This window comes from Bolinopsis microptera, chromosome 7 (genome assembly GCF_026151205.1).
Source record: "Bolinopsis microptera isolate Bmic1 chromosome 7, MBARI_Bmic_1.0, whole genome shotgun sequence".
In the NCBI taxonomy this organism is placed as follows: domain Eukaryota; kingdom Metazoa; phylum Ctenophora; class Tentaculata; order Lobata; family Bolinopsidae; genus Bolinopsis; species Bolinopsis microptera.
Window position 1 is genome coordinate 1,709,993 of NC_087078.1, and position 18,506 is coordinate 1,728,498.

Here is an 18,506-nt window from a genome sequence, read left to right on the forward strand (position 1 = left end):
TATAATCTTGGAGCACACTTTATATATCAACCAGGCCATAGATTGAGTTTCCGAATTCTTACAATAAAAAGCGCTACTAAAACCCCTGTATTACATATTAGGAACTCAGAATGCTGGGCAGCTCAATTCCGAGTTTCCGCCTTTTGGATTGCTAATGACAATGTTCGACCAATTATTTTAAGATCTGCCCAGTAATTTAAAATTTAGTAGCAATGCAAAATCATCAGCGGGTTAAAAAATGAATTATGTCCTTCCTACACAGTACACTTGGCTTATTCTTTTAACATACCTCGCTCTCTGTTCAACTTGGCAGTCAAATATAAAACAGCTCAACAAGGTCAAGGTTACTTCTACCTCTGCAGTATTACTCGTTTGTCGTTATAACACGAACAGTGAGCTACTCAACGTACAAAACTACAGGTAACCAGAACTTATATACGGTAAGGTAGGGTACAGATTTCTCACTCCGTCTTCGTTACGTTACTTGGTTTGATCACTGTATATAATACGTTCAATCTTCTGGAGATTGGGATGAAACTTGTGTTTCTGGTTTTTCAGCTACTTCTGTTAACGGTAAGTCTTTTTAATAGTAAGACTATGATTAAATATGCGCTATAGTTTTTGTGTTTGTTTTAATCGAACTTCAGTTTAGACTTTAGAGATAAGAGGGAGAATTTTGTCGAAATTAAATATCAATCATTCACTTCGTATACTTCTTCAGCGAAACCTTTTAATACTATAATTATTGGACACAACAGAACACCATACTATTATTTGTTACCCCACCAGGAGAATATAGACTGCAGTGGAAAAGGGGAGATACAACTTGTTTCGTATATAGACTATACAAACTGCGGAGAAGATTGTGACTTTTACTTCAAGAACGTCGTAATTCAGGATGAGGATGGTAACAAATTTCTCGACGTAGCAAAAACAGATGACACTGGTAACACCGATAGGGTCTATTTCTCTAAAGTGAATAAGCTTGATAAAGCTATTCCAGTTGACATCAACACTGGTAGGAGTAATAGTATAACTATATCATTTGAAGCTTGGGATAAAGACACGGGTATTGGTAATTCTGATGATCATGAAAGAACAATGTCGGGTTTGGTGGTGCTATTTTCAGACATTGCCATTAGATCAGGTGGAACCTGGGAGTTTAAATCCTTTGTAAGTAACACTAACGCCGAGGGTCAAGACAAAGAAGCAACTCTTAAGATAAAATATAGGATATTGAGCTGCGATAACCGCTTCACTGGATTAGGCTGTAACTCCTGCGTAGATAACTACTATGGAACAGAGTGTGGTAAATACTGTAAACCTGTGTCAGGTCACTACACGTGTCATCCCACGACAGGGAGCAAGGTTTGTGAAGGAAAGAGAGCGGGAATTGAATGCGATGATTGTGTAGACCATTTCGAGGGAAACAATTGTGAGAGATGTGTTCAGAATTACTACCCGACAGAATCATGTAACATCCTCTGCATCCCAAACTCTGAAAGATACATTTGTACCTATGAAGGGGAAAAACAGTGTCTGCAATACAGGACTGGATCTGACTGCGAGGACTGTGTCGCAAACCACTATGGAGAAGATTGTTCCAAGACCTGCCATGAGACGTCTAGCTTCAGCTGTGATGAATCAGGAGAGAAAGAGTGTAAGGAAAACTACTACCCAGCACAGAAGTGTAACAGACACTGTGAGCTGGTACCAGGTAACTACACTTGTAACCAGGTAACAGGAGAAAAGATCTGTCTGGAGGGAAAGGAAGGAGAAGACTGTGATGAATGTTTAAACAAAAACAAAGAAGGAGGAAATTGTGATAAATGCATAAAAAACTACTACGGGGATTGCACAGTCTATTGCAAGCCAGATAGTGAGCATTACAATTGCTTGGAAAATGGAACCAAAATCTGTGTTGACAACACAACAGTTGCTGAGCATGACTGTCGGATACCAAATCATATCTTAAACATTCCCTTGATAGGGGCAGCAGGGGGTTGTGTAGGGCTGTTTATCATTCTACTTTTGACTTGCATAATTCTAAAAGTGAGAAAAGACAGAAATAAAAACGTCGCAGAAGAGATACTGATAGGAGGAGAAACTGATAATACTCAAAGGAACCAATACCAGGAAGCAATTCACCCCACAGTGAATAATCAAGCTGCTCATTCCTCGGAGGAAACAGGAGATGTTTATAGCCGGATAAACAGACAGGAACAAGGAAAGCAACATCCCCAGATTGGACCTGACCAAAACCAAGACGCTCTCTACTCGACAATGCAATCCCAGCCTGTCTACGCAACTATAGATAAAGGAGATAAATACGCTCGCCTAGACAGACACGAGGGAAAGTCTAATGGGACCTACAGTCCTGAAACTGGAGAAGAACCAACATACGCTGACGTATCCTTTGTGAGGAATGAGAGATATGGTGCGGTGACATTTAGGAACAGAGCTCAAAATGGGGATAATGGTGTTGAAGGTACAGGACAGAATGGAGAGGAGGCGACCTACATTACAGTGAGTCAAGTGATAGAGGAGAGACTATAAGTGGGTCAACTCTGTGAAGATTTGAAGGGCGATTATGGGCAATTAATATAACTATAATAAGTGTGAGATGAGTTTTAACTTAGAACTGTTAGAACAGTTGTGTTTTTACTGTTATAAGTAGTTTGTTGAACGTTGAAACCATTGCTGAAGAGCAGTGATATTATTTAAATAGACCTAATAATTTGATTAATTACCAGTTTTTTTGCTAATTTTGATGATTAAAACTATTTGGAAGATGCGATTTCTTTTACTATTTGAAAAATTTCATGCGATTATTGATTATTACTAATTATTCCAATTGAACCCCAAATTGAGCTTCGTGTTGTTATAGTGTAGTGTTCTACTTCAATTTTTGTATTATCATTATTTCATAATCACTTTCATTTAATGCACTTTCAACAATTTCAATTCATGCATTTGCTTTTTGTTCCAAAATAGTAGAACATGATCAAACAATATGTAATTCGAAATATCTCTGAACCGAAATTGACAAATATAGAGGGTCACATCAGAGTTATTGTAACTTTTCTACTTCTAGGCTAACTCGAAGATCGAAACGTCACAACTTCCTATCTCACAGATATTATATTCCTGAGAACTGAGCTTTAACAATTGGAATATTGCTCGTCCCTGTTTTGTTAATACTCACTAGACTTATTGTGTTCGGTACACTGTTCACATTATACTCTAAATATAGAATACCTTTCCGGATTCTCAAGAGAAAAAGTGCTATCTACTCAAACTCAACACTTAATAGGAACTGAAATAGCTACTACTGAATGCTACTGAATGTAGCAGCTTAAGTCCATGATAGGGTGATGACTGATGTCCATCTACCATTTCGTATCTTTAATGAATAAAGTATCTTGCTATTAAACTATACTTTCATTCACCCAAATTCCCGTTTTTGACAGCGATGTTAAAACTGTCGATGATGAACGTACAACAATTAGCTAACAGTTATATATTATTTCGTGAACGATAAGTTATACCTATAGATAAAGATATAGATGTTGTACCATGTACCACTTGCCTATACGCAGAACTGCAATAAAGAAAATCATATCTGCTACTAAAGATACAAAACCGTCATTGCATGACTACCGACTGTAACAGATTGCAACATAGGGAATAACTTTCAGTTTTGCCTACAAGTAAATTCAGTTTTGCTTAGCATTTTGAGAACGCTTTATTTGAATTTCGTTGAATGATTGAAAGATAATGAAGCTGATATTTCTACTTACAAAGTTGCTTCTCTTGACGGTAAGTGATTTTCAAGCTGTCATTTAGTATTTTGTGATAATTCTTCTCACTACTTGCTATGATTTTCAAATCCGCAATCCAACACTGAACACAGTCACACCTCGAAGGGTACCATGCTATGAATCGTTGTTTTTATTGTAATTATAATATATATATACGCTAAATAGAACCCTTTTTAAAATGTGATAAGATTTTATCCGTTTTAAATCTCCTGAAACTTTTCGAAAAATGATGTGAAGTGAAGATCTTCATCTATATATGTACATTTTACTTGGAGCACACTTTATATATCAACCTGAACCAGTGATGGATAGGGTTTCCGAATTCTTACAATAAAAAGCGCTACTAAAACCCCGATGTATTAGGAACTCAGAATGCTGGGCAGCTCCATTCCGAGTTTCCACCTTTTGGATTGCTAATAACAATGTTCTACCCATTATTTTAAGATCTGCTCGGTAACTTAAAATTTAATAGCAATACACAATCATCAGCGGGTTAAAAAATAAATTATGCCCTTCCTACACTTGGCTTATTCTTTACACACCTCTCTGTTCAACTTGGCAGTGAAATAAAACAGCTCAACAAGCTCAAGGTTACTTCTACCTCTGCAGTATTACTCGTTATAACAAGAACAGTGAGCTACTCAACGTACAAAACTACCGGTAACCAGAACTTATACACGGTAAGGTAGGGTACAGATTTCTCATTCCGTCTTCGTTACGTTACATTAACTGGTTTGATCACTGTATATAATACGTTCAATCTTCTGGAGATTGGGATGAAACTTGTGTTTCTGGTTTTTCAGCTACTTCTGTTAACGGTAAGTTTTTTTAATAGTAAGACTATGATTAAATATGCGATATAGTTGTTGTGTTTGTTTTAATCGAACTTCAGTTTAAAGATAAGAGGGAGCATTATCTTAAGAAATGTCGTAATAAATTAAAATATTAATCATTCACTTCTTCAGCGAAACCTTTTAAGTTTTAATACTATAATTATTGGACACAACAGAACACCATACTATTATTTGTTACCCCACCAGGAGAATATAGACTGCAGTGGTAAGGGAGAGATAAAACTTGTTTCGTATACAGACTCTACATACTGCGGAGACGAGTGTGACTTTTACTTCAAGAACGTCGTAATCAAGGATGAGGATGGTATCGAGTTTCTCAGAGTAGCAGAAACAAGTACAAGTTGGGACACTGATCCGGTCTATTTCTCTAACGTGGAGCAGCTTGATGAAGTTATTTCAGTAAACATCCACACTGGTAGGAGTATAACGATATCATTTGAAGTGTGGGATGAAGACACGGGTGCTGATGATTATGAAAGAACAATGTCGGATTTGGTCGTACCATTTTCAGGCATTGCCATTAGATCAGGTGGACCCTGGTCGTGGAAATCCTTTGTAAGTGACACTAGCGCTGAGGGTGACGACAAAGAAGCAACTCTTTGGATAAAATATAGGATATTGAGCTGTGATAACCACTTCACTGGATTAGGCTGTAACTCCTGCGTAGCTAACTACTACGGAACAGAGTGTGGTAAATCCTGTAAACCTGAGCCTGGTTACTACACGTGTCATCCCACGACAGGGAGCAAGGTTTGTGTAGATAGGAGATCAGGAGATAACTGTGATACCTGCATCACAGGCTTCAGAGGAGAGAGTTGTCAGTCATGTTCTGATAATTACTACCCTGAGGGGACGTGTAATGTGCACTGTCTCCCAGATCTAGACAAATACACCTGCACTAACCAGGGAAGTAAAGAGTGCCTGGTAAATAGGGAAGGACCTAATTGTGAGGACTGTGTCGCTAACCACTACGGAGATGATTGTTCCACATTATGTGAAGAAACTGCTAGCTACACTTGTGGGGAATCAGGAGAGAAGATATGCAGGGACCACTTCTACCCAGCACAGAAATGTAACAAACATTGTGAGCTGGTACCAGATAACTACACTTGTAATAATACTACAGGAGAGAGGATATGCAGGGAACACTTCTACCCACCACAGTTATGTGAAACTAACTGTGAACCAGAACAAGGTAACTATACCTGTAACCAAACTACAGGAGACAAGAAGTGTGCGGAGGGAAAGACAGGAGAAGACTGTGATGAGTGTCAAAACAGAAACAAAGAAGGAAGAAATTGTGATAGGTGCATAAAAAACTACTATGGGGATTGCACAGCCTATTGCAAGCCAGATATGGAGCATTACAGTTGCTTGGAAAATGGAACCAAACTCTGTGTTGACAACACAACAGTTTCTGAGCATGACTGTCGGAGACCAAATCAGAACTTGAACATTCCCTTGATAGGGGCTGCAGGGGGTGGTGTAGGGCTGTTTCTCATTCTACTCTTGACTTGCATCATTCTAAAAGTGAGAAAAGACAGAAATAAAAACGTCGCAGAAGAGATACTGATAGGAGGAGAAACTGATAATACTCAAAGGAATCAATACCAGGAAGCAATTCACCCCACAGTGAATAATCAAGCTGCTCATTCCTCGGAGGAAACAGGAGATGTTTATAGCCGGATAAACAGACAGGAACAAGGAAACAGAAAGCAACATCCCCAGATTGGAGCTGACCAAGACGCTCTCTACTCTACAATCCAATCCCAGCCTGTCTACGCAACTGTAGATAAAGGAGATAAATACGCTCGCCTAGACAGACACGAAGGAACTTCTAACGGGATCTACAGTCCTGAAACTGAGGAAGAACCAACATACGCTGACGTATCCTTTGTGAGGAATGAGAGAGGAGATGATGTGGTGACGTTTAGGAATGCAGCTCAAAATAGGAATAATGGTGTCGAAGGTACGGGACAGTATGAAGCGGAGGCGACCTACATTACAGTGAGTCAAGTGATAGAGGAGAGACTATAAGTTGGTCAACTCTGTAAAGATTGGAAGGGTGATTATGGAAGGGTGAGATGAGTTTTGACTTAGAACTGTTAGGACAGCTTTGTGTTTTTCTACTGCTATTGACTTTTCATCTTCTTGATCAACATTTTAGTAAGTAGTTTGTTGAATGTTAAAACCATTGCTGAAGAGCAGTGATAATTTAAAGACGTAATAATTTGATTAATTGCAGTTTTGTTTTGCTTATTTTGATTATAAGAACTATTTGGAAGATGCGCAGTTTTTATTTTATTAGAACCGCGATTTCTTTTACTATTTGAAACATTTCATGCGATTATTGATTATTACCAATTGTGACGTCGACTAAAAGGTAAGCCGTGTTTTGGTAGGACGAATTCCAATTGAACCCCAAATTGAGCTGCATGTTGTTATGGTGTAGTGTTCTACTTCAATTTTTGTATTATTATTATTTCATAATCACTTTCCTTTAATGCACTTGCAACAATTTCAATTCATGTATTTGCTTTTCGTTCCAAAATAGTAGAACATGATCAAACAATATGTAATTCGAAATATCTCTGAACCGAAATTGACAAATATAGAGGGTCACATCAGAGTTATTGTAACTTTTCTACTTCTAGGCTAACTCGAAGATCGAAACGTCACAACTTCCTATCTCACAGATATTATATTCCTGAGAACTGAGCTTTAACAATTGGAATTGCTCGTGTACCCTGGTTAGTAATAGTTAATACTCACTAGACAGAGACTTATTGTGTTCGGTATAACACTGGTCACATTATACTCTAAATATAGAATACCTTTCCGGATTCTCAAGTAAAAATTTGCTATCTTATCTACTCAAACTCAACACTTAATAGGAACTGAAATAGTTACTACTGAATGCTACTGAATGTAGCAGCTTAAGTCCATGATAGGGTGATGACTGATGTCCATCTACCATTTCGTATCTTTAATGAATAAAGTATCTTGCTATTAAACTATACTTTCATTCACCCAAATTCCCGTTTTTGACAGCGATGTTAAAACTGTCGATGATGAACGTACAACAATTAGCTAACAGTTATATATTATTTCGTGAACGATAAGTTATACCTATAGATAAAGATATAGATGTTGTACCATGTACCACTTGCCTATACGCAGAACTGCAATAAAGAAAATCATATCTGCTACTAAAGATACAAAACCGTCATTGCATGACTACCGACTGTAACAGATTGCAACATAGGGAATAACTTTCAGTTTTGCCTACAAGTAAATTCAGTTTTGCTTAGCATTTTGAGAACGCTTTATTTGAATTTCGTTGAATGATTGAAAGATAATGAAGCTGATATTTCTACTTACAAAGTTGCTTCTCTTGACGGTAAGTGATTTTCAAGCTGTCATTTAGTATTTTGTGATAATTCTTCTCACTACTTGCTATGATTTTCAAATCCGCAATCCAACACTGAACACAGTCACACCTCGAAGGGTACCATGCTATGAATCGTTGTTTTTATTGTAATTATAATATATATATACGCTAAATAGAACCCTTTTTAAAATGTGATAAGATTTTATCCGTTTTAAATCTCCTGAAACTTTTCGAAAAATGATGTGAAGTGAAGATCTTCATCTATATATGTACATTTTACTTGGAGCACACTTTATATATCAACCTGAACCAGTGATGGATAGGGTTTCCGAATTCTTACAATAAAAAGCGCTACTAAAACCCCGATGTATTAGGAACTCAGAATGCTGGGCAGCTCCATTCCGAGTTTCCACCTTTTGGATTGCTAATAACAATGTTCTACCCATTATTTTAAGATCTGCTCGGTAACTTAAAATTTAATAGCAATACACAATCATCAGCGGGTTAAAAAATAAATTATGCCCTTCCTACACTTGGCTTATTCTTTACACACCTCTCTGTTCAACTTGGCAGTGAAATAAAACAGCTCAACAAGCTCAAGGTTACTTCTACCTCTGCAGTATTACTCGTTATAACAAGAACAGTGAGCTACTCAACGTACAAAACTACCGGTAACCAGAACTTATACACGGTAAGGTAGGGTACAGATTTCTCATTCCGTCTTCGTTACGTTACATTAACTGGTTTGATCACTGTATATAATACGTTCAATCTTCTGGAGATTGGGATGAAACTTGTGTTTCTGGTTTTTCAGCTACTTCTGTTAACGGTAAGTTTTTTTAATAGTAAGACTATGATTAAATATGCGATATAGTTGTTGTGTTTGTTTTAATCGAACTTCAGTTTAAAGATAAGAGGGAGCATTATCTTAAGAAATGTCGTAATAAATTAAAATATCAATCATTCACTTCGTATACTTCTTCAGCGAAACCTTTTAATACTATAATTGTTGGACACAACAGAACACTATACTTTTATTTGTTCACTTACCCCACCAGGAGAATATAGACTGCAGTGGAAAAGGGGAGATACAACTTAACAAGTATACAGACTATTCAAACTGCGGAGACGCGGACTGTGACTTTTACTTCAAGAACGTCGTAATTCAGAATGAGGATGGTAACAAATTTCTCGACGTAGCAGAAACAGATGACACTGGTAACACCGATACGGTCTATTTCTCTAGCGTGAATAAGCTTGATGAAGTTATTCCAGTAAACATCCACGCTGATAGGAGAATAACGATATCATTCGAAGCATGGGATGAAGACCCGGCCGGTAATTCTGATGATCATGAAAGAACAATGTCGGGTTTGGTGGTGCCATTTTCAGGCATTAGATCAGGTGGAACCTGGAAGGATAAATCATTTATAAGTTACACTAACGCTGAGAATGAAAACAAAAAAGCAACTCTTTGGATAAAATATAGGATATTGAGCTGCAATAACCACTTCACTGGATTAGGCTGTAACTCCTGCGTAGCTAACTACTACGGAACAGAGTGTGGTAAATACTGTAAACCTGTGTCAGGTCACTACACGTGTCATCCCACGACAGGGAGCAAGGTTTGTGCAGGAAATAGAGCGGGAATTGAATGCGATGATTGTGTAGACCATTTCGAGGGAAATAATTGTGAGAGATGTGTTCAGAATTACTACCCGGCAGAATCATGTAACATCCTCTGCATCCCAAAACCTGAAAGATACATTTGTACCAATGAAGGGGATAAACAGTGTCTGCAATACAGGACTGGATCTGACTGCAAGGACTGTGTCGCAAACCACTATGGAGAAGATTGTTCCAAGACCTGCCATGAGACGTCTAGCTTCAGCTGTGATGAATCAGGAGAGAAAGAGTGTAAGGAAAACTACTACCCAGCACAGAAGTGTAACAGACACTGTGAGCTGGTACCAGGTAACTACACTTGTAACCAGGTAACAGGAGAAAAGATCTGTCTGGAGGGAAAGGAAGGAGAAGACTGTGATGAATGCTTAAACAAAAACAAAGAAGGAGGAAATTGTGATAAATGCATAAAAAACTACTACGGGGATTGCACAGTCTATTGCAAGCCAGATAGTGAGCATTACAATTGCTTGGAAAATGGAACCAAAATCTGTGTTGACAACACAACAGTTGCTGAGCATGACTGTCAGAGACCAAATCAGAACTTGAACATTCCCTTGATAGGGGCTGCAGGGGGTGGTGTAGCGCTGTTTCTCATTCTACTCTTGACTTGCATCATTCTAAAAGTGAGAAAAGAAAGAAATAAAAACCTCGCAGAAGAGATACTGATAGGAGGAGAAACTGATAACACTCAAAGGAACCAAAACCAGGAAGCAATTCACCCCACAGTGAATAACCAAGCTGCTCATTCCTCGGAGGAACCAGGAGATGTTTATAGCCGGATAAACAGACAGGAACAAGGAAACAGAAAGCAACATCCCCAGATTGGACCTGACCAAGACGCTCTCTACTCTACAATCCAATCCCAGCCTGTTTACGCAACTGTAGATAAAGGAGATAAATACGCTCGCCTAGACAGACACGAAGGAACATCTAACGGGACCTACAGTCCTGAAACTGAGGAAGAACCAACATACGCTGACGTATCCTTTGTGAAGAATGAGAGAGGAGATGATGTGGTACTGACGTTTAGGAATGCAGCTCAAAATGGGGATAATGGTGTCGAAGGTACGGGACAGTATGGAGCGGAGGCGACCTACATTACAGTGAGTCAAGTGATAGAGGAGAGACTATAACTATAAGTGGGTCAACTTTGTAACGGTTGGGAGGTTGATTATGGACAATTAATATTATATTAGTGTGAGATGAGTTTTAACTGGGACAGTTGTGTGTAACTAATGTTATTGACTTTTTATCTTCTCAATCAACATTTGAGTAAGTAGTTTTTTGAATGTTAAAACCAGTGATACTATTTAAGACGTAATAATTTGATTAATTACCAGTTTTTTGCTAATTTTGATGATTAAAACTATTTGGAAGATGCGCAGTTTTTATCTTAAGAACCGATTTCTTTTACTATTTGAAACATTTCATGCGATTATTGATTATTACTAATTATGACGGCCCCTATTATAAGGTAAGCCGTGTTTTGGTAGGACGAATTCCAATTGATCCCCAAATTGAGCTTCGTGTTGTTAGGGGTCGTTCACATATTACGTAATCAGCTGAGGGGGGGGGGGGGGGGGTTTCGAATGATTACGCTAGTGTAATTTTTACACAATAGCTATGTGTAAAACTGATTACGGAGGGGGGGGGGGGGGGGGGTAAAAATGTTCCAAAAAATGATTAATGAATATGTGAACGACCCCTTATAGTGTAGTGTTCTATTTTAATTTTTGTATCATTATTATTTCATAATCACTTTCATTTAATGCAGTACTTTCAACTGTCAACAATTTCAATTTATGTATTTGCTTTTCGTTCCAAAATAGTAGAACATGATCAAACAAAATGTAATTCGAAATTTCTCTGAACCAAAATATAGAGGGTCACATCAGAGTTATTGTCACTTTTCTAGGATAACTCGAAGATCGAAACGTCACAACTTCCTATCTCACAGATATTGTATTCCTGAGAACTGAGCTTTAACAATCCGAATAGCTCGTCCCTGTTTTGTTAATACTCACTAGACTTATTGTGTTCGGTACACTGTTCACATTATACTCTAAATATAGAATACCTTTCCGAATTCTCAAGAGAAATGTGTTATCTACTCAAACTCAACACTTAATAGGAACTGAAATAGCTACTACTGAATGCTACTGAATGTAGTAGCTTAAGGACATGATAGGGTGATGACTGATGTTCATCTACCATTTCGAGATAAATTAAGCTGAATTCAGTAGCAAGGGTATCTTTGACGAATAAAGTATCTTGCTATTAAACTATACTTTGATTCACCCAAATTCCCGGTTTTGACAGCGGTTTAAAAACTGTCGATGATGAACGTACAACAAGCTAACAGTTTTATATATTCTTTCGTGAACGATAAGTAATACCTATAGATATACATGTTGTACCACTGGCCTATACGCAGAACTACAATTAATAAAATCATATCCTATTAATTCATTCATTCAAGCGTGAATGTGATGCATAGCCCGACTCATCAGCTACTCTAGATACAAAACCATTTGCATTGCATGACAGATTGCAACATAGGGAATAACTTTCACTTTTGCCTACAAGTACAAGTAAATTCAGTGTTGCTTAGCATTTTGAGATCGCTTTATTTGAATTTTGTTGAATGATTGAAAGATAATGAAGCTGATATTTCTACTTACAAAGTTGCTTCTCTTGACGGTAAGTGATTTTCAAGCTGTCATTTCTTTTTTGAGGGCTCATTTTTGTCCATGATTGTAGTATTTTGTGATAATTCTTCTCACTACTTGCTATGATTTTCAAGCCTGCAATCCAACACTGAACACAGTCACACCTCGAAGGGTACCATGCTATGCATAATAGGTTATTTTCGTATCCGGATCCCAGGGACATACACAATGCAGTGGACAGGGAAAGATACAATTCTTGACGTATACAGATTCAATAAGCTGTGATGACGGAGGAGAATGTGACTTCTTCTTTAAGAACTTCCTTATCCAAGACGAGGACGACAATGAACTTCACAAAGTTACGGAAACGGGTGATACCAAAAATAAGGATACAGTTGATTTCTCCGACTTGAGTAAGTTTGCCAATGCGTTTGAAATAAATATCCCCTCGGGGAAACGTATCAAAATATCGTTTGAAGTGTGGGATAAAGATGAGCCATGGAGCAAAAATGATCTGAAGCGAAATTTGACAGCTTTTTTGTCCCATTTTCATGCATAGACTTAGAGGTTGCAAATGACTGGCGAGAGAAGTCATTCATGATTGGTGAAAACGAAGCAACTTTGACAATCCAGTATAAACTGACGAGGTGTGGACAAAACTTCACCGGTTTAGGTTGTAATTCTTGCGAAGATAACTACTACGGAACAGAGTGCAGCAAATACTGCGACCCTAATCCCAGTTAGGGGTCGTTCACATATTACGTAATCAGCCGAGGGGGGAGAGGGTTTCCAAATGCTTACGGTTGATTACGGGGGGGGGGGGGGGGGTTTCGGTCGTTGATTACGTAATCAACATTTTCTTTTTTACCCTCTAGAATAATAACAATTTGACAATATTTTAATTCAAATTCCACTCAATTTCACTCTGATAGTGATAAAATTTAGAAATTGATCGAATATCCGGCTATATAATAATAGTAAAAAGTTTATAAGGTGCTTGGCCGGATATCATAACAATGATTTCGGCTCATCATGATAGCATGATCAGGGTAGCATGAACAATGAAACGTATAGAAAAGTGTTTTCTAGGAAAAAAGTCAAAGGGGGGGGGGGGGGGGGGGGGTTGAGTCTTGATTATGGTTGATTACGGAAGGGGGGAGGGGGGTAAAAATTGCTAAAATATTACTGGGCCGCGCTGAGCGCTCAGCCTGTCATTCCGCCTAATCTCTATATCAATATGTTTATAAACATGGTAGCCTGAGGTCCCCAGGTAACTTAAATATTGATTACGTAATATGTGAACGACCCCTTACTATGACTGTGACTCCTCTAGAGAAATAGTCTGTGAAGAAAAGAGAACAGGAGATAGGTGTAATGACTGTAACTGTAAGGAACATTTCGAGGGAGAAAATTGTGAGAGGTGTGTTGAGAGCTACTACCATGAGGGAACCTGTGATGCGCGCTGTCTCCCTGATCCAGAGAAATACAACTGCGCTGATCAAGGAGAGAAAGAGTGTCTCAGTCTAGGAAACAGAACTGGATCAAGCTGTAAGCGCTGTGTCATTTACCACTTTGGAGAAGATTGTACTAAATTCTGCAATAAGACAACTAGCTACAACTGTGATGGATCAGGAGAGCAAGTCTGTAACGATAACTACTTTCCGGAAAAGAAATGCGACACACAATGTGAACCAGTACTAGGTAACTATACTTGCAACCAGATGACAGGAGAGAAGATCTGTGTGAAGGGAATGGAAGGAGAAGACTGTGATGAGTGCTTAAATAGGAACAAAGAAGGAAGAAATTGTGATAGGTGCATTGAACAACACTACGGAGAGAATTGCACAGTCTATTGCAAGCCAGATATTGAGCATTACAATTGCTCGGAGAATGGAACAAAAATCTGTTCCGACAGCACAATGTCTATTGAGCATGACTGTCGGAGACCAAATCAGACCTTGAACATTCCTATGATTGGGGCTGCAGGGGGTGGTGTAGGGCTGTTTCTCATTCTACTGTTGACTTGCATCATTCTAAAAGTGAAAAAAGACAGGATGAGAACATATTTAATTAAGCACAATCAAAGAAATCTGAACCGAGAAGCCATCTGCTCTACAGTAGAAACAAATCTTGCCCACCCCTCAGTCTCAGAAGATGGAGTGGGGGAAGAAAACAGGTACCAAGGAAGACATGCCCAGATTCAACCTGATGAGAACCAAGATGCCATTTACTCGACGATCCAGTCACACAGTACTGGAAGTGGATACGATACTCAACTGCTCTTAAAAGCTTGAACGATGAACATAATGGTAGCTTTTACAGATATGGGGGACTATCGAGCAAGGACTACTGGAAGAAGAAGAAACATACGCTGACGTAACATTCGTGAGGAACAGGAAAGGATATGATTATGATGTTGTGACGAAAAGAAACTCAGCTAAAAGTTGGATTCACGGAGTTGGAGAACAGGATTGAGGATGGAGATGAGGCGGGTGATCGTGAACCATCAAGATTGTTGGAGCGACGCTGACTTAGACTATGTAAAAACTCGGAGTGCAATCCTAGTTTGAACTTTTAATTTAAGAATGTTTTGTTTTTTAAACTGTATGAATGATGATAATACTAATAGCAAATTTCTCAGATATTTAAGTGGCTCCATGGGGGGTACACTACACGTTTTTACACTATTTTACACTACACAATTAGCCTTTTTTGTGTATGGTGTAGTAAAAAAGGTACACTTTTTTACCCTTTTTATTTCACTTAACAAAATGATTTTATAAAAATCTTCTTTTTCCCTATTATTTTACAATCAGTCTTCACATAGTACGTTTCCAAATGCAAAGCGTAAAACAAACCTTTAGCCAGAAAAAAATGTAATTTTTTACACTTTTTTACACTACAATTATGCCTTTTTTTATGTATGGTGTTAAAAAGTGTAGTGAATCATTTTGAATTAATTTTTTATAATATTGTGGTGTGGTGCTACTCTAAGTCTAATTCTAAATGTGGAGAGTAAATTTTTATTGTTTGAATTAATAATAATATGGAAACAGTTTCAGGCTAGGTTATCAATATGACTTTGAATTTTGTAACGTGGCAAACATTTTAGTCATCAATGTTAGTTAGGCATTTCAATGAGACAATTCATGTACTTGTAGAAAGGAAGATAATTTCACGGACAATGCCAGGTTTACAACCACTTTGCGAATAGAATCAATACGTGACACAGTCAACTCGTGACATCGTAGATCTAACTCGCGTCACATTCCCGTGAATGTTCTGGGAGGTGATCACAGGACACAGATAATATCATAGGAAATCTGTTAATCAGCTCAGTGAGTAGGTAACCGTCAAGAGAAAAACACAAGTCAATGTGACATGAGTCGCAGCACCGTACTGCTATAATGGGTATACGTATGACGTATTAAGTTGCATGTAGTTGTACTTGGGGTAACACCATACTACTTAGAGTAGCAGAGTTTCTTACTATTCTGACTTCAGTTTTAATCAGAAACAAAATGAAACACACAATTTTTAAACAAAACAATCAAGCCATGTAACAACTTTATTTGCAATGTTTCAAAAAGCTTATTAAAATCATATTACGTATAATGGTATATGACCGGGGCAATCAAACTTCAGTCCTTCAAAAGTTACACATCTTTCCTTGGGAAAAGTAACAAGGGTATTATAATTGCTGAACATTTACACTATACTAGCGATTGCGACCAGACCTCGAAAATGTTGTGTTGTTGTTGCCAGTGTGAATGTGATGTTAAATTATGCAGTTTTACACAGACAGAGTTGGCGACGATATCTGTCGATATCTCGCCAATACAGATTCTAGAATACAGATCCACGGTGCTGGTGACCGGGGTATTTGAGACTGTGTTTATTTTTTGAGAATCAATGATTCGATTGAGACGATACTAATAGAGAAATATGAAGTTGAATTATCTCAAAAAAATGCACCTTTTAAGCTTAATAAAATATAAAAACAGACAAGCCGGGGAATAAACACAATCTCAAAACGGCAGAGAGCTCTGCTGTGTAATTACAGGGTGACATAACATGTGTAATTGTATGGGTGTGGTGAACCAGTACTAGTAGCTACTAGTAGGTAACTATACTTGCAACCAGATGACAGGAGAGAAGATCTGTGTGAAGGGAATGGAAGGAGAAGACTGTGATGAGTGCTTAAATAGGAACAAAGAAGGAAGAAATTGTGATAGGTGCATTGAACAACACTACGGGGGGAATTGCACAGTCTATTGCAAGCTAGATATTGAACATTAAAACAATTGCTTGGAGAATGGAACAATAATCTGTTCCGACAGCACAACGTCTATTGAGCATGACTGTCGGAGACCAAACCAGACCTTAAACATTCCCTTGATTGGGGCTGCAGGGGGTGGTGTAGGGCTGTTTCTCATTCTACTGTTGACTTGCATCATTCTAAAAGTGAGAAAAGACAGGATGAGAACATATGTAATTAAGCACAATCAAAGAAATCTGAACCGAGAAGCCATCTGCTCTACAGTAGAAATAAATCTTGCCCACCCCTCAGTGACAGTCTCAGAAGATGGAGTGGGGGAAGAAAACAGGAAGCAAGGAAGACAGCCCCAGATTCAACCTGATGAGAACCAATATGCCATTTACTCAACGATCCAGTCACACAGTACTGGAAGTGGATACTCAACTGCTCTTAAAAACCTGAACGATGAACATAATGGTCGCTTTTACAGATATGGGGGACTATCGAGCAAGGACTACTGGAAGAAGAAGAAACATACTCAGACGTAACATTTGTGAGGAACAGGAAAGGATATGATTATGATGTTGTGACGAAAAGAAACTCAGCTAAAAGTTGGATTCACGGAGTTGGAGAACAGGATTGAGGATGGAGATGAGGCGGGTGATCGTGAACCATCAAGATTGTTGGAGCGACGCTGACTTAGACTATGTAAAAACTCGGAGTGCAATCCTAGTTTGAACTTTTAATTTAAGAATGTTTTGTTTTTTAAACTGTATGAATGATGATAATACTAATAGCAAATTTCTCAGATATTTAAGTGGCTCCATGGGGGGTACACTACACGTTTTTACACTATTTTACACTACACAATTAGCCTTTTTTGTGTATGGTGTAGTAAAAAAGGTACACTTTTTTACCCTTTTTATTTCACTTAACAAAATGATTTTATAAAAATCTTCTTTTTCCCTATTATTTTACAATCAGTCTTCACATAGTACGTTTCCAAATGCAAAGCGTAAAACAAACCTTTAGCCAGAAAAAAATGTAATTTTTTACACTTTTTTACACTACAATTATGCCTTTTTTTATGTATGGTGTTAAAAAGTGTAGTGAATCATTTTGAATTAATTTTTTATAATATTGTGGTGTGGTGCTACTCTAAGTCTAATTCTAAATGTGGAGAGTAAATTTTTATTGTTTGAATTAATAATAATATGGAAACAGTTTCAGGCTAGGTTATCAATATGACTTTGAATTTTGTAACGTGGCAAACATTTTAGTCATCAATGTTAGTTAGGCATTTCAATGAGACAATTCATGTACTTGTAGAAAGGAAGATAATTTCACGGACAATGCCAGGTTTACAACCACTTTGCGAATAGAATCAATACGTGACACAGTCAACTCGTGACATCGTAGATCTAACTCGCGTCACATTCCCGTGAATGTTCTGGGAGGTGATCACAGGACACAGATAATATCATAGGAAATCTGTTAATCAGCTCAGTGAGTAGGTAACCGTCAAGAGAAAAACACAAGTCAATGTGACATGAGTCGCAGCACCGTACTGCTATAATGGGTATACGTATGACGTATTAAGTTGCATGTAGTTGTACTTGGGGTAACACCATACTACTTAGAGTAGCAGAGTTTCTTACTATTCTGACTTCCAGTTTTAATCAGAAACAAAATGAAACACACAATTTTTAAACAAAACAATCAAGCCATGTAACAACTTTATTTGCAATGTTTCAAAAAGCTTATTAAAATCATATTACGTATAATGGTATATGACCGGGGCAATCAAACTTCAGTCCTTCAAAAGTT

At 37.9% G+C, this 18,506-nt stretch overlaps 1 protein-coding gene across 1 annotated transcript; it reads left to right on the forward strand.

Moving 5' to 3' along the window:
* The first annotated feature begins 536 nt into the window (after positions 1-536).
* On the forward strand, positions 537-2,583 carry LOC134818988 (protein draper-like). The gene is made up of 2 exons (XM_063828734.1): positions 537-573; positions 790-2,583. The coding sequence occupies exon 2, from the start codon at positions 1,102-1,104 to the stop codon at positions 2,554-2,556; it is 1,455 nt and encodes a 484-aa protein (XP_063684804.1). The 5' UTR covers positions 537-573; positions 790-1,101; the 3' UTR covers positions 2,557-2,583.
* The last annotated feature ends 15,923 nt before the right edge of the window (positions 2,584-18,506 follow it).

Excerpts from the sequence above, each read along its gene's own strand:
- LOC134818988 (XM_063828734.1), top strand. The coding sequence starts at position 1,102 with ATGTCGGGTTTGGTGGTGCTATTTTCAGACATTGCCATTAGATCAGGT.